The sequence below is a fragment of the Neoarius graeffei genome, chromosome 15 (assembly GCF_027579695.1).
Source record: "Neoarius graeffei isolate fNeoGra1 chromosome 15, fNeoGra1.pri, whole genome shotgun sequence".
Lineage (NCBI taxonomy): Eukaryota > Metazoa > Chordata > Actinopteri > Siluriformes > Ariidae > Neoarius > Neoarius graeffei.
Window position 1 is genome coordinate 1,395,125 of NC_083583.1, and position 20,510 is coordinate 1,415,634.

Sequence of the window (20,510 nt, forward strand, 5' to 3'; positions counted from 1 at the left end):
GGATGGGCTGGAGATCATACAGAGGGTGCTGAGGGGGGCGTTCTAAATCTCTTCTCTATTTTTCTCCCTCCCTCGGCTTTTTGGGCTGCTGTATCATTATTTCTTTGTGTGTGTGTGTGTGTGTGTGTGTTTTGAAGGAAAATTCAGGCTTTTGTGAAGAGCCAATCTGATCAACTTATTTTAACATAATTCTGCCATTTACAGCTTGGAGAGGATAAAAGCGAGGTTTGTGATTGAGGTCATCTGTGCATCCATTAGGCCGCTTTATGAGGTGAGATTCAAGGCTCCTCCATTACCGAGGCCTCGTCTCATTGTTCTGATCTCAGGCCCTCTGCATCCCAAGGCTGACTCAAATAATGACATTTTCCAGCCACAATGGAATCGATGTTTTCTCAGTTTTCTCTGTTTCTCCACAACTGATGGTGAAAACCACAAACTCGGAGTGGATAAATAAACTTCACCTGTTCCCTCTCCATCCTCCCAGCTAGGATTATTATATCTATTATTCTGAGCTGAACAACATAATTTTACTGCATTGTTTGTGTAGTGTGTGTAGTGTGTGTGTGTGTGTGTGTGTGTACAGATTCAGCTCTGCCATTCATAAGCTCTTCATTATTGGATTTTGCTTCGGGACGCTCTTTTCATTGAAAATTGCCCTCATTGTCTGTTTGAATGGATGACATGTAGCGCATTTTCCCTTTCTTGTTCTGAATCTCAACTTCATGATGATGATGATGATGATGATGGCAGGGTGGTTTTCCTTGTAGAAAAAAAAAAACATTTTTGTTTGCCATCAGCATTCTAAGTAGTGCCCACCGAGCTTGAAAGGCAGGCAGATTGGAAAATGAGGAGGAGGGGAGGCTGCATAATGTTAGTGGAAATAAATTGCACTGGCGAGCGCCATAGGAAAAGTGCAGCGTGCAGATTATTCACAGTTATATAATGCGCAGGGAGAGAAGCAGGCGCTTCTCATTTTGGCCACTTATCCCTCATTGTGGAGAGACTGCATATTTCATCGCTGGTGCAGCAGCTTAGAGGATAGATTTCAAAGCAGCAAATAAAAAATTGGCTAAACTTCCAAAATTAGCACTTCAAAGTCAAACATGATTTTCAGCGAGGAAAGGAGGTGTGTGACTATGAAAGTATAAGCGTACATGTGTGTGTGTGTGTGTGTGTGTGTGTGTGTGTGGTGGGGGCTAATGCACAGAACCACCCTGTGCAGACCTTAAAACCAATTTCTAGGCAAATTGGTTTAATTTAAGAATGAGATGACAGAATGAGCAGAACGCTGTTAGAGCCAGTTTATGCTTCTGCAGGCACTTTTTTTTTCAGCTCTCTGCCAGAACTGCTTTTTAGGACGTCTGGAACATGGACCACTTCCCTCAGACCAATCAACCTTCCTTAAAGCACCAGAATTAACACATATCTGAACGGAAATGACCTGAGAATTAGTGACCAGTCAGCTCCATAACTATTGGCACCCTTGGTTAAATAAATAAATAATTTCTTGTTTTTTGTCTCAGAATTAATGGGAGGAAATCTAATCTAATAAAATACAAAACCCTTAACAATAAATGTATATATTTAAAAAAATAATTTCTGAACATCAGAGCTGTTAATGTGTAAATACTGGACTCTGATTGGTCAGAAGTGAAGGTGTTGATTAATTCTCTCTAACAGCAGCTCTGACTGTAGTGCAGGTTTATTTATTAATGCGCTTGTTCTAATATGTTATTGTTTCTATAGTAACGGCTCATTCACAGGGGCGTGTACAGCAGACACACTGTTTAATATTTTAATATATGTTTATGTCACACTTCTGGAAGGAGTCTCCAGTGTTAGCACTTTGTAACAGTCAGAGGTGAAGCTGTAAAGTTTTCTGATTTCAGGTCAGAGGAATTTTCACTTCTTTGTGGTAACAAGCTGTGTTTATTTCTTGCATTCATTTATTAACTTAGAGAGAGAGTAAAGAGATGCTGGTGAGGGAATGAATGTTTATAGCTATAACATAAGTGAGAACAGGAACTAACTTGTTTCATGAATATTAAAGGTAACTGTAAAGGGATAAAAAGTATGATCAAACATAATAAATGCATTGCTGTGATGTAAGAGGAATAAAACATTTGGGGATGTGCTGTTATGGGAAAAGCATTAAGCAATCAGGGGCATCATGAACATTTTATTTCTCTTTGTTTATGGTTGTTGAGGAAGCCATGGCCTAATGGCTAGAGAAGCAGCCTTGCAACCAGAAGGTTGCTGGTCCAATTCCCTGGACCAGTAGGAATGGCTGAAGTGCCCTTGAGCAAGGCACCGAACCCCCACCTGCCCTCCAGGCTGCTCTGGCTGTGTTGTACTAGTCTGGCTAACGCGACTTCAAAGATCTACAAGCTATTGGTCTGGCCAAGATATTAAGCCCAACCGTTTCCCAGAGCCCGTGGTTGACCCGCCTCCCTGAAATGCCTCAGTTTACTACTGGTCGAAGCCAGAAAAGGCTGTGACAAAGCTTAAACCAATCACATCACTCTTTCCTCTGACGTATGTGACGCGACGATAGGATTCTTGCTGAGCCCCATTGATTTGGCTACCAGCGGGGCTAACTGGTAGATTAAACTCTTACCGAAGCCGGTCGGGAGCAAGGCGAAAACGTCCTTCCTTTCAATAAATACCTCCAGGGCTGCTCTTTGCTCTGTTTTCAATGAGAACTTCCCGTTGAATGCTTTCAATACAGCATGATTCTGTAAACAATCTATGGCTTCCAATCGCAGTTCTACTACGTCAGTGCCTTGAACACGCCTCTACCCAGGGCCGTTGGAGATGCTCAAAATTGATTGGCTCCCGATTTTTCCGGAGCTTGGAAGAGCTGGAGATAGCTTGCCTGGCCAGACTAAAGGCCTCTGCATGCTCTTGCGACAAGGCTTTCGCAGATAGCTTTTCGCAGACAGTTGTAATTTATTGTTGAGCGGGGGAATAGGCGTGCGCGATGTTATTCACTGGCACAACGCAAGGGGGTGCGAAGTCGCTAGGAGTAGTTGGTGGGTGTGGTTAGTGGAGTGTTTATCCTCCAGTTACTTATAATGACTAGAACTTTTTTTTTTATAATGACTAGAACTGGAGTCGTATAGATGTACGTACTTCCTCAATCAACCGCTCTTCATGCTGCTCCATCTTCGCTCGTGTTTTTAAAAATGGCGGTCGTGAAAACAAAACAAACCGGGAAAGTAGGGAAGCGGAAGTGCGTGTACAGCGGATGTAGAGTGGACCAATCAGAGCCCTCTTGTCTGCTGTCTGCGCGGCTTCTGCGGTGGTCACAATTTTTGAGAGGTGCGCGCAGAGCGTCTGCGAAGGTGGGGGGGGGCTACGCAGACGCTGTCTGCGACACCGTCTGCGAGGACTGGGTTGTCAGCATAAATTGGCCTTAAGCTCGCAACAGGCCCTCATGTTGCATCACGCTTAGGATGGGCGGGCCCAGGCTAGTGTTGTACATCAGTCTGGATAAGAGTGTCTGATAAATGCCTGTAATGTAATGTCATGTAAAAAATCAATATCAGGGTGGTGACAGTAACTCCATTTCAGCACCCCCCGCCCCCCCGCCCCCCCCCCACACACACACACTGTGTTTATTTCTTACATTCTATAATCTGAATGTTTTGAAACTGACAATCATCAGTGTGATCAGAGACACGTGAGTCCGTTCCACAGCACCGGAATCAAACTTTTGTTCGCCTTAATGGCAGAGAGAGAGAGAGAGAGAGAAAGAGAGAGAGAGATGAAATCTTTTCCTCATTATTTCTTCCAGAAAATGAGTAATCAGTCGTCTTGCATGCGGCCTGATTGTCTCTCTCTGTAAATCAATCCAGGAGATGTAATTAAAATGTACTCTTATGTGGTGTAATTGCTGTCTCGCTAATCCTTTATTTGCACACCTGCCTGTGAGTCGGAATTTTTAATGAATTTCTAATTAATGCACATTGCACACTTGATTTATTTGTTATTGAGTGACGTGGCCGGTCCACTTCCTGCTGGAGAAAACGCCGCTCGCTGAATGTCACGTCTCGCCCACAGCGCTGCTGCTGCTGCTGCTCTCCCTGTGATTTTAGGAAGGAAATTAGACACTCGGTGTGTGTGTGTGTGTGTGTGTGTACCCTGTGCTGAACAGTGTGTGTGTGTGTGTGTGTGTGTGTACCCTGTGCTGAACAGTAAAAGGTCAGCTTGTATGTGTTGGTCATGTGCACTTGTAAGATGCAGGTTTAAAAGCTGATGCTGATTTGCTCTGCGCTTAATGTAATGTTGGCTTAATTGCACAATTACAGGTCAAAGGTCAAGTTCATGTGATTCATGGTGTTAATCAATTGCGCTGTATATAAAAGTATTGGCACCCCGTACCTTGTTCATCACTGAACAGATCCTGCTATTATTTGGGTGGAGATTCATTCTCAGTATAACACACACACACACACACACACACACACACACACACACACACACACAGAGTGATATCAGTGTTACTGCTGTACTGAGACTAAACCTCCAAACTAATAATAATAATCTGCTCAGTGGAGCTATTGATAGAGAGGACAGAGGAACAACTGACCAACAGTCAGTAATTGTGTCCTCTACAGTGTATCCTATGTGTGTAAGATGATGTGGATAAAGTGGTGTGTGTGTGTGTGTGTGTGTGTGTGTGTGTGTGTGTGTGTGTGTGTGTGTGTAAATTAAAATTTTTGCCTGGATTTTCCAAACACACACTGAATATAAACCCAGTAAAAGCACAACACGAACACATCATTATTTATTTTATTTTCTTTTAATTTCCAACTTTCAGAGCAGCTTCCTGAAGAAGAACAAGAAAGAAAACTTGGTCTTGAAGGTTGTTTATTTATTTATTTTTTTAATTACTTGATGTCCTAAGTCTGAAGCAGTTTTGAAAGAAAAATGAAAAAAAAAAAATCTTTATGAATCGCATGAAAGTCTCTATTTAGCGAGACTGTGGAATGCAGTTTGGTTTTATATTCTGCTCTTTAACTAAATATCAGACGTCTGTAAATGAAATTTCAACATGCTGAAGGTCTCCGACTGATTTCTCTCGCAGTTATGAATGAAAATATTTCCTTTAAGTGGCAGAGGCTCCGGAAAGCGGGGGCCCTCCTGCGGCCCCTGACACGCAGCAACCAGAAATGGATAAAAATAAAAAACAATAAGTGATGGAAGTTTGTGTCCGTCCTCCGTTACGATCTTTTAATTTACGCTTCTTTTGTACGTGAACCTTTTCTAATACACGGCTCCTGTTAATAACAGTGACACTAATCTTAAAATTATTAAAACATTTTTGTTATTTTATTTCATATTATTTTATGACTCTCTCATCAGAACCGTTTATGTTTAAAGGAATGACTCAAACCTGAGCCCAGAATCCGGTCTGAGTCCCGCTGCAGTCAGGCGGAGGGTCGAGAGACTTCAGCGCTTCTTCAGCTGCTGCTCTGTAACTCAGGATCCTCTGGAGATCCACAATTCATTAATTTATTCCAACATTAAAGAAGGTTTTATTCGTGTTCCAGCTCGTCTCTCTGCCTGGACACCGTATCTGCTCTGAGTCACATTTATTCTTTTTAAATCAAGTTTTATTTTTTATAAACTCTCAAATATTTCGAAGCTTTATTTTAAAGCGAGATGCAAAATTACAAAACATGGACATCCAGCCATGACCCAGCGTCTTCACAATAAACTGGAAAAAAAATCAATATTAAAAAAAAACAAGTTTGAACATTTAAGAATCGTGTTTTGTTCTTTAATTCACACTAGTAATAAAATTGCATTACAATTTCATAAAATAAATGTTCCAGTTTATATATACAGAAAAAAACAGACTGTACATCACCCTCCATCTTACCATCTTAACTCACTGAGAGGAACGAGGAAGAAACGAAAAAAAAACAAACATCACAAAAACCCAAACAGGCAATACAGTGCTCAGCGACGCAGCACGACTGTAGATCAGAACTCAGAAACACTCGGAGTCGAGGGAAAGGCTGGAAAACATTTACACCAAAGTCCTAAAGGACCAAACCAATGAGGGCTTCTGTTACTGTAAAAAGTATTGCAGGCAAGCAGACAGATGCTCCTCCCTTTCTGTGTGTGTGTGTGTGTGTGTGTGTGTGTGTGTGTGTGTGTGTGCGCGCTGCCTCCATCATGTTGGCGTTATTGGACCTGCGTCTCGAAGCTGCCGTTGAGCTGGCCCTCCTCATAGTCCATCTGACACAGGATCATGTTGTTCTTTAGGAAAAACTTGTCGCCTACACAGAACCTGGAAAACAATAATGAATAAACGAGAATAAAGCAGTGCAGCGGTGAGTTAACCAGGCCTGACCCCGGTGGAGTGCAGAGTTCAGCGCCACTTTTACTGTTTCTGTGCTGAGATTTTTGCATTAAAGTGTGTTTTTCTTTTTCTCTCGCTCAGTGATTTGTGTGTACTGAATTCTCTCGAACACTGAACATGTTCCACGTCTGCGTGTTCTGCTGTTTTCTTTGCGTCACTTGTTTTTCGCTGCTTGTTCACAATCCGTCCCTGTGATGAGGCATGAAGGTGTAGCTTCAAATGCAGGCGGTTTTCACCAACACGACTGGCACACAATAAAACTCACACCACCGTGACAAGCAAAAGCAGAACTGAAATCCTGCCCCTGTGTCCATCTGCGCCAAGATACAACATGAAATCTCTCCAAATGTTTTCCCTGAAATTGTTCAGTAATTAAAGAGATTCCTAAAACCTTCCTCTGGTGTACATGCTGCTTCTCCCTCACTGATGTTTGCATATAAAAGCGACACAGATGGCAGTGCGAGGCGTGATAAGACCCCAGCCTGTGGCATCAGCGCTTATCAATCAGTGCCACACTAATTTACGGGGTTGGCACTGAGACCAGGAGTGGGGCAGCGTGAGTTGATTCCTGCCATCAGCAAACGCCACAGCGCTCTGAGACCACGGCTCTGGGTTTATTTCAGCCTTTATGTCAAGGCAAAACAGAGCTTGTTTTAATACAGTATCAGAAAAACCCGAATATTCAGACTGAAGTTTAAACTTTCCTCGATAATCCACTTCACCTTTTCATAAAGTCTCTTATTAGCTCACCTGCTACAGAGTAAGTGGGGCGAGGTATTGTTTTCAGTCGGGTTTCTTTGTTTCTTTGTCAAGTCAAGTTTGTTTGTATCGCGCTTTTAACAATAGACATTGTCCCAAAGCAGCTTTACAGAATCTGAATGACCCAAGACATGAGCTAATTTTATCCCTAATCTGTCCCCACTGAGCAAGACGGTGGCGATGGTGGCAAGGAAAAACTCCCTCAGACAGCATGAGGAAGAAACCTTGAGAGGAACCAGACCCAAAAAGGAACCCATCCTCACCTGGACAACAACAGACAACATGACTATAACATTAACAGTTTTAACATGAAGTCAGTTTTGTTGATGTTATAAACTCTTCATGGGCAGCACGGTGGTGTAGTGGTTCGCGCTGTCGCCTCACAGCAAGAAGGTCCGGGTTCGAGCCCCGTGGCCGGCGAGGGCCTTTCTGTGTGGAGTTTGCATGTTCTCCCCGTGTCCGCGTGGGTTTCCTCCGGGTGCTCCGGTTTCCCCCACAGTCCAAAGACATGCAGGTTAGGTTAACTGGTGACTCTAAATTGAGCGTAGGTGTGAATGTGAGTGTGAATGGTTGTCTGTGTCTATGTGTCAGCCCTGTGATGACCTGGCGACTTGTCCAGGGTGAACCCCGCCTTTCGCCCGTAGTCAGCTGGGATAGACTCCAGCTCACCTGCGACCCTGTAGAACAGGATAAAGCGGCTACAGATAATGAGATGAGATGAGATAAACTCTTCATTGATGGAAACTTGAGTGCAAAACTGTTCATGACAACTGCAGTCCTAAAGTTAGCAAATCAACTGTAGTCCTCAGCCATAAAAGCATTACTGTAAGAGTCCAGAGTGTCTTCCAGGTGTGACTTTCAACTGTCCACATGGGGCCGTCCTCCACAGGAGCAATGTGATGAGACTCCAACCAGACACAGGGCACCAGGATGGATCAGGCAGGTCCGAGGAGCACCTCGAGCTTTGTTTTTTTTGTTAACAATATTACAGGAAAACAGCTGGATCAATCTTCATGAAACTTTCAGGATAGATGGTCATTGGTCTCAAATAGAACCTCCAACATTTTGAGAGTCATCCGGTCAAGGTCACCAAAAAGGTCAAAATCATTTTTGTTGTGTCTCCTGCCTCATTTTGAGGTGCTAGCCACTATGTCATCGTGCTGTAAGAATGTATGAGTGTAACAGTTGCGCACTGTGCATACACATGTTCCTATTAAAATGGCCGGTGAGTGTATACAATTCAGTTCACTGTTTGAAATAAATGGACTAGAGTAAAGAAATGGCTTTCAGACACGTTTATGGTTATTCCAGAGGGAAAGCGTGTTCCACTGAGCTCTAGTGCCGGGCCATTTCCGGGAGATAAGAGTTTGGGTCGTGGCGACAGCGTGTGTGTGTCAGCCTCGGTTCCGAGGGTTCAGTTTGGAAAACTGTAAGAGGGAAGAGTAGAATAATATAAAGTACAGACACTTGGTGTATTTTACTTCTGTGATTTATAAATTGCTCATTTTTGGATTACGCTTCATTTTTGTGGCTCAGAGAGTAAATATATATGCTGTATTTACTGTAGGGACACGGGATCAGAAAACTATTTTATTTATAAACAGGAGCCACATGGACCCATAGGGGACCCATTTATTTATTTCACCACATCTTCCTTCATGGCGGCACGGTGGTGTAGTGGTTAGCGCTGTCGCCTCACAGCAAGAAGGTCTGGGTTCGAGCCCCGTGGCCGGCGAGGGCCTTTCTGTGCGGAGTTTGCATGTTTTCCCCATGTCCATGTGGGTTTCCTCTGGGTGCTCCGGTTTCCCCCACAGTCCAAAGACATGCAGGTTAGGTTAACTGGTGACTCTAAATTGAGCGTAGGTGTGAATGTGAGTGTGAATGGTTGTCTGTGTCTATGTGTCAGCCCTGTGATGACCTGGCGACTTGTCCAGGGTGAACCCCGCCTTTCGCCCGTAGTCAGCTGGGATAGGATCCAGCTCGCCTGCGACCCTGTAGAAGGATAAAGCGGCTAGAGATAATGAGATGAGATGAGAATGAGATCTTCCTTCATATTCATCATAAGTGCTACCGGGAGAGGTTTGTTTTGCCTGGAAACACTTGTTCATTCTGTCTCTGAGCACATTTCTGTTTTCTTTTTCTTTTTTCAATAAAAACACTCGTCGTTCTTCATCATTCATCACACTGAAGGTTCAGGAGGATTAGATCAGGAATTCTCAAATGTCTCTCCCGTCAGTAGATCAGAGCTCCTCCTCAGTGCAGATTCATTTGCACCGTGTGTGTGTATGTGTATGGGAATATTGTAGAAATTTACTGGAGTTTGTAAAACTTATGAAAATTGCCATTAGTTTCTGATTGTTGTGAATAAAATGCAAAATAAGTGATAATGTTGGATTTACATCACCGGACCTGTAAGTAAAGACTTTTACACACCAGATACAACACAAAACTGATGCGGAAATCTTTGTGTGAAATGCTCACACACAGGGTCGGAGGTGAGGTTTGAAATATTCTGCGTTCTGTCAGTAAAGTCCTGAGTGAATGTTGGAGTCATTGAGTCGTGAAGAAGACTGTAATTATCGACATGATCTCAGGAGAGACAAAGTTTTCGGTTACACTTGCTGAGGAAACGGAGACGTTCATCATCATCATACTCATGAGTTACAGCTGAGAGACGTAATTTTTGGCAACAAGAAAGAAAGCAGTGCTCACAGTGTCACTCACGGTGAAGTAAATCTACTCGTGAGTGACGCCGATGTGGAGCAGAGACTCTGATCACTTTTGCATGCAAAATTTCACCAACAAACAAAATCAGATCTGAATTTATTTTTTCATCGTACTGAATTTCGTTCTCAGTGTGTAAACACTCATAAAAACATGTATTTAATGGCCGGCGTGAATAATTCATCCAAAAATTCAGCCTTAGCGTGCAACAGACTTCAGTAAGAAGCCTCTGATCATCTCAGATCTCTGGGTCGTGTTCCATGAAGCTAATTTTGAGAAAGTTATTATTATTATTATTATTATTAGTTAATTAGTTATTAGTATTTCTGCATTTGTGCATCATGAATGTTTTGAGGTACAGAATCTCAGATGCCTTAGTGAATAAAACTCATCATCTGTGTGTTCTGGTATTCTAACAGTCTTGAAAACTTTTAATAACTTGTTTTCGTTAAATGTTTTTTGAAGAGGATGGTAAAGAAACTTGATGGTGCATACACGAGGACACTGAAAACTGTTTAGAACATCTCTTGGAGGACTCACATTACAAACAAGGAACTCTACAGCAGACTTCCCTTTATCTCAACCACAATTAGGAAAAGAAGAATGGCTCTCACTGGTTAAGTTTCCAGACATGATGGAACCTACTGGTCACTCCTTTTACGTAGGGACGGATCCAGACCGGTGCACGTGTATCAGTCAGAAATATATGTACACCATTGGCTTCAGTCATGGGGCATTTGTTTACTTTACCGCTAGATGGCTACATGGGCAATAGCCACGCTCAACCAACAGACCAATGGTTCAAGATCTGCTGTGGTAAGTGGTGATGCTTACCCGACCTCATGACCTGTCTTCTCACCATGCTTTGTATAGCGTGACCTGAGACAAAGAATCTAGGTCAAACCAATAAAATGCTCCAGAAAGGGGTTGAAATTCTAAATTCGCCATGAATAACGGGCCGAGCTGCGGTCATAGCAGGCCATGCCTGGGCTGTTTCAAAAGGTCTCGGGGAGAGGGAGGTGTCTGTAAAGTTTGGCGGGGTGATGACTTTCAGTGGCCGAGTTATGAATTTTTAAACCCCTGCGTGCATGTGGCTGGAGCCAGGGCTCGTATTAAAGTTTTCAGTGAGTCATGCTTGCACAGCGGGTTCAGGGGCGAATAGTGGGCTGAGCTGCAATCGTAGTGGGCTGTGGCTGCCCACTTTGGAAAGGGCTCGGCGTGCTCTATGCCCTGTGAATATCCACAGCGATCAGGTAAAATTAGTGAAAATGTTTCTGCAAATGTGCATCTGTCAGATTCTTTGGCTGGATCCGTCCCTGATTTATGGTCCCCTGAATGTGAAAGACAAGTTGGGAGGCCTGAGGTTCCTGTCAAAACTCTCTTGGAGAAAAACACTGGCCTCTCTGGCGAGCAACTTCTAAATGCTGAAGGAGAGAAACAAGGCGAAAAAACTTCATTCACATTTCACCAATTCAAGAAGAACTGGATGACTTGGAGAGATCGTTAAATCTTGCTTAATCACCAGCAGAAAATAGATAATTCTCTTGTCATGGATTAAATCCTTCATTTGCTCACAAACACCAAAATATAACTCAATATTATAAAAAAAAAATTGATGGAGTGTATTAACGATGACAAAATAATGCTGTGATTTGACTTGTACAGAAATGGGGCATGGCGATGTTTTTGTAAGAAAGCAGACGTCTCGTTCTGCTCACCTCTGGTTACACAGCTGGCAGGCGAAACAGTCCAAATGGTAAACGTTCTCTCTGGCCCTCATCACCATCTCAAACGCAGGGATCAGTTTACTGCAGGCTGCACAGTTCCCCGTCGTCCCGAAAAGCCTGAAAGAGTAAAAACACACAACACATTTACACTTTTCTTCTCTCCTGCAGCCCCGGCGCAGTACAGCAACCACTTCGACAAAGCAGTAAAGAGTCCTAAAGCTGAGCAGGTCAGTGTGTGTGTGTGTGTGTGTGTGTGTGTGTGGTGAAGGTGTGAAGTGTTTAAAGCTGCAGCGGTTCTCTCTCTCAGCTTCTCTGGCCTTCAGTTTTACAGTATAAAGAAATCAGCTGGAGGTTTTTGCTGCGTGTTGGAGAACTTGACACGGTTCTTCTGTTCCTGCACTAAATCCACTATGGCCTCCGTGACGGGTTTAAAACAGCTCCACGACTGAAGATCAGACTTTATTTAGAAACTAAACAAAAAGAACATTTGCCCTTTTACCTTTGATAGTCAAGCAGAAAATATAAAATATCATGAGATCAGATACTGGTATAAATATCTCAGGTTAAAGTTGTAGTTTAAGGTGGAAAAATTAGGTGCCAAGACTTTTGCACATTGTTACTGGCAACACAAGGCCAAAACAGATATAAAAGTAAATATAAACCAAACTTCTTTATCATGCAGAAATAAATAATAAACAAAAACCACTGATATTAGCACAACGTCCTGTGAAGGGCGCGTCTGAGGAAAGATGAATGTTTCTGAATTTTGTTTATATTTAAACCCAAGAATCCAGAATTTTAACTCAATCTGTCATGTTCACCTCATCTCATCTCATTATCTCTAGCCGCTTTATCCTTCTACAGGGTCGCAGGCAAGCTGGATCCTATCCCAGCTGACTACGGGCGAAAGGCAGGGTTCACCCTGGACAAGTCGCCAGGTCATCACAGGGCTGACACATAGACACAGACAACCATTCACACTCACATTCACACCTACGCTCAATTTAGAGTCACCAGTTAACCTAACCTGCATGTCTTTGGACTGTGGGGGAAACCGGAGCACCCGGAGGAAACCCACGCGGACACGGGGAGAACATGCAAACTCCACACAGAAAGGCCCTCGCCGGCCCCGGGGCTCGAACCCAGGACCTTCTTGCTGTGAGGCGACAGCGCTAACCACTACACCACCGTGCCGCCCCTGTCGTGTTCACATTACAAATATTTCACATCTCATCACAATCAGTTTAAATCACTGAGTTTTAGCTCATTATGTTTACCCAAGACTCCTACATGGCCTCCTCGTGGCCAACCCGGTAACTTGGGACTCAAAACCCAAGGCTGGCTATGTAGGGGATCTCGGCACAACAAGCGGGCCCAGAGGTGCAGTAGGCATGTCCCACTGGCGTGTGGACACGCTCTGCCGCTATGGGTTAAATAGTTGAGGTAGATCACTACCTTGGGCATATAAGAGTGCAACTCTGTCCATCGGCAAGAGGGCACCTGTTGGATGTCACAGTAGCGGCCAGTGATCAGAAACAGGGAGTCCCGGGACCTGTGCAACTTGTCATCTCTGGTCGTAGACAGGGATGATGAAGGTGAAGGGCGGAGGTAGGATGCCAGTACTGACTACCCTACAACGGCCACTGGACTATAAGAAGGACAACTCATATGACAAACCATACTGTAGGAGCTGCGCCCGCAGTTATTATAGCAACAGAAAGACCATGATGGCGGACAGAAGTAACACTAGGGTTACAGTCCCTAATATAGCTCCCACCACAGACTGAGATTCAATAGGATCTCATGCTGACTTGTCCACAAACCTGCAAGGAAGGATCAACCCTGACAGAGGTACCTGTATGGGGAGAAGACTTGTCAATTGCAGGAACATTACAACAATATCAACACTTAATGTCAGAACCATAAAAGAAGCAAGATGTAGAGAGGAGTTGGCAACCAACCTGAGCTTGTACGGAATTGATGTTCTGGGAATCCAGGAACACCACATTGTGCATGAGGAAGTGATCAGGTATGAAGACATCAATGGCGGCATGCTCATAACAACATCTGCAACTAGAAACCAGGCTGGAACTGCTGTTGGAGGAGTAGGGATTCTGCTCATCTCTAAAGCAAGCAGTTCACTGACAAAAGTTACACCAAACACAGAGCGGATACTTACAGCAAGCTTTCAAGGGAATCTGGCAACAACCATCATTGTCACCTACTGTCCAACCAACACGGCAGATAAAGACATAGTGAAAGCCCATTATGATGACCTGGCGAGGGCCACTGAATCCATTCCAGCTCACAACCTACTGCTGGTTGTAGGGGAATTCAATGCAAGAATAGGACCAGAGGATGCCAAATTCACATTCCATAAAGAAACAAATAGGAATGGTAGACAGCTGCTGGACCTGGCAAGCGAGAAGGATCTAGTCATTTCTAGCACCTACTTCTGCAAGAAAGCAGGAAAGCTCTGGACCTTTATCAGCCCAGGAGGCATCAAGTATCAGCTAGACTATGTGCTAATACGTAGAAAGTGGCGCAACAGCATGCTGAACGTGGAGGCATACAACTCCTTTGCAACTGTCGTCTCGGACCACAGAATCGTATCTGCCAGGGTGAGACTCAGCTTGCGGAAAAAGAAAGCAGAGCCAAGAAAAAGACAGTATGACTGGAACTTGTTTAAGAGCAGAAGAGACATACAGGAGCTGTATACGATTGAAGTACACAACAGGTTTCAACCACTACAGGAACTAGGTACGAGAGGTTCATCAAAGCCACTCAGGAGGCAGCAGAGAAGGTGGTCCCAATTAGGAAGAGGGGAAGAAAGACAAGGCACTCAGAGGACTCAAGGGTGACACATGCTAGAGATGAGTTGAATAGGGCGTATGAACAATACAAGGAGAGCACAACTGTAGAGAACAGACAAGAGTACAGTCAGACCAAAAAGAAGTTGAAGGAAACCTACATAGCAGTCGAGGAAGAAGATCTCAGCAACAAGATCAGAGAGGTAGAGAAAGCTCATGTGAATTGCAAGCATGGACAGAGCTGGAAACTCATAAATGACATCACTGACAGAAAGACAACTAGGAAGGGTCAGCTGGAAGGAAGTACACAAGAAGAAAGGATTGAGAACTGGTACAATCACTTCAAAACTCTTCTTGGAAATCCCCCTAGCATTACAGAGGAGGATGAGGAAATTCCTACTGTGTTTGAGGATCTCGAGATAAAGGAGGGCCAATTCGATCAGGGGGAATATGAGAAAGCAAAGAAATCCTTGGTTGAAGGAAAGGCCAGTGGGGAAGATAGGATACCACCAGAAGTTCTGAAGAGATGTGAAGGGTTAGACGAAATCATCCTAGACTTCTGCAACAGGGCACTGATGAGGGGGGGAAGCCTGAGCAGTGGTCCCTGTTAAACATCATTCCTATACCCAAATCTGGTGATTTCAGACTGGGGAGCAACTACAGGGGCATCAGCCTGAGCTCACTAGTAGCCAAAATCTTCAACAGGATGTTACTAAACAGAATAAAGCCAGCTGTGGAAAAACATCTGAGACACAACCAAAATGGGTTCAGAGAAGGAAGATCGACTGTCGGACACATACTCGCTCTACGCAGACTGATCGAGGGCATAAAGAGTCACAACTTACCTGCCATAATCACCTTCATAGACTTTAAGAAGGCATTTGACACCATCCATAGGGGCAAGATGCTGAAGATCCTGAAGGCCTACGGCATCCCGGAGCTAATCATTAGTGCCATAGGCAGGCTGTACGAGGGCACCAGGGCTAAAGTGGTAACTCCAGATGGGGACACCAGGCCCTTTGAGGTACAAGCAGGAGTGCTGCAAGGAGACACCTTGGCACCATACCTATTTGTGATAGTTTTGGACTATGTACTCAGGGTAGCCATAGAGGGGAAAGAAGAGGAGCTAGGCTTCCAATTGGTGAGGAGAAGGAGTAGAAGAATTGGACCAAGAACAGTCACAGACCTGGACTTTGCTGATGATATAGCACTCCTTTCAGAGGAAATCCAGCAAGCCCAGAAGCTACTCCAGAATTTAGAAACCTCAACTGCAAGGGTGGGCTTACAGATGAATGCAGGAAAAAAAACAAGTTTATGGCATTCAACCAACAGATTCCAGTCTGTATGAAGACCACAGACGGATCTGTACTCAAGAAAGTGGAAGACTTCAAGTATCTGGGGTCACACATGGAAAGCACCTCTAAGGACATCATCTCCCAAAAAGTAGCAGCATGGAGAGCCTGTAGCAAGCTTGGGAAGATCTGGAAGTCAGACCTTTCAAGTAAGATCAAAGTACGTCTCTTTCTTTCAACAGTGGAGTCAGTGCTCTTATACGGCTGTGAAGCATGGACAGTCACTCCTAAACTGGAGAAACAGTTAGGCGGTTGCTATACGAGGATGTTGAGATGTGTTCTTAACATAAAATGGGACCAACACTGCACAAATAAAGAGCTGTATGCTGGACTCCCCAAACTATCCGATAAAGTACGAGCCAGACGTCTGAGGTTTGCTGGACACTGTTTCAGAAATAATAAGGAAGTAGTGTCCAACTTGGTGCTGTGGTCTCCAGCACATGGGAAAAGGAGGCCTGGAAGACGGCCCCTCATCTATGTGGATGTGCTGAAAAGAGACACTGGTCTACAAGCTGATGTCATGGGGAAGGCTATGCAGGACAGGAGCTTCTGGGCTGCCAAGATGGTTCGGGTGGCAGAGGAGGACTGGCACCCGACATAAATAATAAATAAATAAATAAATAATGTTTATAGCAGAAAACTCATTTTGAAACTAACTAACTAACTAACTAACTAACTAACTAACTAACTAACTAACTAACCCAGACATTTTTTCATATCATTTATATTTCACACTTGTCCAGTTCTAGACCTGAGACACATCTGCTGAAATCTGATTGGCTGACGCTGGCTGTGGTTTTCCAGTTATGGCTTTAATTTCAGCTGAACGCTCAGCACAAAGACACAACACGACCCATTACAGTGAGCTTCACAAAACCCCTGCTGTTAAACGCTGATGTGATTGAGGACGCAGCATTTAGAGTGAATTCACAAAAGAAACCGAACTGTAGCTGTTATCGGACTCGATGCCGTGTTTCAGTGATCTGTGTTTAAATCACATCAGCGTTCCTCACAAATCATTTTATCAGAACAAGCTGCAGGTAAAACAGGAAGGAAAAAATGCATGAAAACTCGCTGAGGAGTTTTTATATAAAACACAAAACAGATTCAAATCTCACCTAATCGGTCCATGACAGAGATAAAGCTACACAAAGCTCAGGGACAAAACTGTTCTCTAGCGCCACCATCATGTCGCTCGTGTGTCTGAGTTTTGGAGGAAATGCTGCACTTTCCTGGTGTTTCATTCAGTGCTCGGACCCTGAATAAACCCCAAATCTGCAGAAGTCTAATGTAAAGCCTGAGATCTGACTGGAGCTGGACAGACCAGCTGATATGTTTTTTCCAACAAAACAAAACAAAACAAAACCAATAATCAGGTTACAAACCATGATATATTAATTCTTGGCTAATGATTAAATAATTAAAATGATCACATGGTCCTAATCCACTTCTTCAGAGACTTGCACAGCGAGCAGGATGCAGGAGCGATGAACACGAGCCGAGAGACCAGAGACGGAACCGCACGAGACTTTCTCAGAGTGATTCATTTCACACAAGAGCCTGAAGTCTGTAACACAGTCAGAAGAGTAAAAGGGTAAAAGGTTCCCACTGTAAGGAACCTGACTAATTCTGGACCAAGTGAAGAGAGAGAGAGAGAGAAAGAGAGATTTGTAACTTTAGATGTAAGCAGACATTCAGTGGAGCACAAAACAGACAGAAATGAAATTTCTCAGCTGTTTGTTTAAGTTTATTAGAACACGAGGCTGAACCAGTGCAGTGAAGGTCACAAACGGAACAGGAGCAGTGGGGCACATCTCTCTCTCTCTCTCTCTCTCTCTCTCTCCTCTTTCTGACGCCTCCAATCTCCACCAGATTTACATTTTCATTTTCTGAACCCATGTCTCCGTGTTTAATTTGGAGATCCAGAAGCACAGATACACTTTTATATTCCACTGAGCCATGATGCAATGCAAAATCGAGGACAGGCGGATCAGACGGCGATGGCCTGCTGCTCCGACTGCGGGATAAAGCCGTGAGCTCAGACAAGGAGCAGAGAGAAAGATGAACGTTAAGTTGCTCCAGAGCTTCCATATTAGTTTCTCTCTAGTGCTCGTCCTCATGTCTCTCTCTCTCTCTCTCACACACACACACACACACACACACACACACACACACACACACACACACACACATATTCCAGCAGAGCTGAGTTTAATTAGACTGGAGAGAGGAGGAGTGAGAGGAGATGGGTGAGGAGTTCGAGATGGTTTGTTCAACATGAAGCAAACGCTCAGATACAGGACTTTCATAACAAAGCTGTGAGATTTAACACAAATTTGTAGATTTGCCTCAACAGACTTTACTTTGCTGATGGGCGATGAGTCGCACTGCGAACACACAGTATTTTTTAACCTGGAACCCTACTTTCCCATCTTTTTGGGTCCAGATATTTAATAGGGACATAAACAATAGAAAGGGGTGGCACGGTGGTGTAGTGGTTATCACTGTCACCTCACAGCAAGAAGGTCCGGGTTCGAGCCCCGGGGCCAGCGAGGGCCTTTCTGTGCGGAGTTTGCATGTTCTCCCCGTGTCCGCGTGGGTTTCCTCCGGGTGCTCCGGTTTCCCCCACAGTCCAAAGACATGCAGGTTAGGTTAACTGGTGACTCTAAATTGACCGTAGGTGTGAATGTGAGTGTGAATGGTTGTCTGTGTCTATGTGTCAGCCCTGTGATGACCTGGCGACTTGTCCAGGGTGTACCCCGCCTTTCGCCCATAGTCAGCTGGGATAGGCTGCAGCTTGCCTGCGACCCTGCACAGGATAAGCAGCTACAGATAATGGATGGATAGATAAACGATAGAAATTGGTGCAGTATTGAGTCAGAAAGCTGTATCTGGCAACTGCAAAACAGCTCTAGAATGTAATTCTATGGGGAAATCATCCATATCAAAGTAAAGCACTTGTTTTGGCCACCGACAGACTCATACTGTTATTATAAATGTCTGACAACATGGAACGGATCCTTTAGTGAACATCAGAAAACTGGACTGACTTTAATTGGGACCAAAACAATTGAATATCTGAACCCAAAAAGATCTGAAAATAAGGATCAGGTTTAAAAATCCTGGAGTTTCCCTTTAATGTTACGGAAGGTCAGCAAACGAGTGAGTTCTTGTTGTCACTGACATTATAGCAGCTATAAACAGTTGTTCCCCATCAGTGTCTATTTACTCTCTCTCTCTCTTCCCTTACAAAAAAAGAAGTTAATTCAAGTGTGCTTTTAGTATACTTCTTTTAAACTAAAAATAAGAGCATATGCTTTCAGTTTACTTTTGATCAAGATATACTTAACAAAAGTGTAATAAAGTATTAAAATATTTGTGCCTTATGTTTAAGTGTACTTGCCCTGTAGTTGTGCTTCAGCATTGTTGACTCTGAGGTATGTCTGTGGTTCCATATAAGGTTTCTTTTTTTTTATTTCTCCTGAATGGGATAATTAATTTGTTTTATTAATTTCTTTTTCTTTAGAGCTGGATGTCAATTTGTTGTCATTGCCATGTTTTTATACTTTGGCGTTTAATACAATGCTTTAAATTTTGATTTTGAAAGAAAATGAATATGTTCTTAATCCCGAGTATCTGTTGTTATTTTGTGAATTCTTACCTTTATAACTTCATTGTAACTTAAGGTACAAAACACTTAAGTTGTCTACTGGTAGTGTGCATGAGGTAAGGGTTAGGGCTAGCAAACGAATAGTATACCGAGAAGGGTAATTGCAGTAAACTTCAAAATTAAAAAGTGGACTAGATGTATATAACCAGTAACTAATAGTCTATTTCCAGTACACTATGAAATATGCTTTTGTAATCTAAAGAGTGGACTACAAGTATAGAACTAGTAAACTATTAATATATAAGTTTACTTGTGGTTTACTTGCAGTACAAAATAAAAAATACTAGTTGTATACTCAAAGTTTACTTCTCTTAGACTTAATGTATACTTTTTATGAACTAAAAGTGGGCCAATTTAGTCCCAAGAAGTATTAGATTAGTTTACTTACAAGTATACTGTAAGTAATTGATATCAATATACTTGGTACACAAAAGTATACTTAAGGAAATATACTTTAACTTTACTTAAGTATACTTAATAAAATGAACCTGAAGTATACTTCTTTTTGATAAGGGTCTTGAAGTTAATAAGAGAAAAAAAATCTCAGCTGGATCCCAGGCTTGTAGTACTTGAGTCCAATTCATGCCCTAATTTAAGGACTCGTGACTTGACTTGGACTTGAGCACTGATGACTTGAACTTGGACTCAGAGTAGTGCAAGAAAATGCACATTCACCTGTTCATACTGTACATCATGTTCAGGAACAAACTAACGTTAACGGCGCTAAAATACCTGGAGAGACGCCCCTAGGATTGTCTGCTTTGCTCATACAGACTTCTCATGCAGTGGAAAAAAAAATGCACTGCTATGTGTTCCATATGTAGAAGAACTATCAAGGACATGACGGGGACAACCTTGAACTTCAATCATCATTTGGCGAGACTCCACCCAGAGAAGGAAGCAACACGCTACTGTATGTTCATTGTCCTGTTGATAGTGGGCGGGGCTTGCTGAGTGATGAACAAGCTTTTGATCTGTAGCCTGTTCACTAAAATGAGGCAGTGGAGCAGGAACGTTAGTCCAACACAGTAGCAGAGACACTTTCACATAAAGGCAGCAACAGACACCGTCACACGGTGCATGTGGAGTCTTGTT

General features: G+C 43.4%; 1 protein-coding gene across 1 annotated transcript in view; it reads right to left on the bottom strand.

Annotated features, from left to right (window-relative positions):
* Positions 1 to 5,771: 5,771 nt before the first annotated feature.
* lmo1 (LIM domain only 1) overlaps positions 5,772 to 20,510 on the bottom strand; it is a 68,326-nt gene continuing 53,587 nt past the window's right edge. Inside the window, exons 3-4 of the mRNA XM_060940393.1 lie at positions 11,575 to 11,700; positions 5,772 to 6,301 (exon numbers count right to left, since the gene is read on the bottom strand). Coding sequence (XP_060796376.1) covers positions 6,196 to 6,301; positions 11,575 to 11,700 — 232 coding nt within the window. The 3' untranslated portion in view covers positions 5,772 to 6,195. The remainder of the gene's footprint in view (positions 6,302 to 11,574; positions 11,701 to 20,510) is intronic.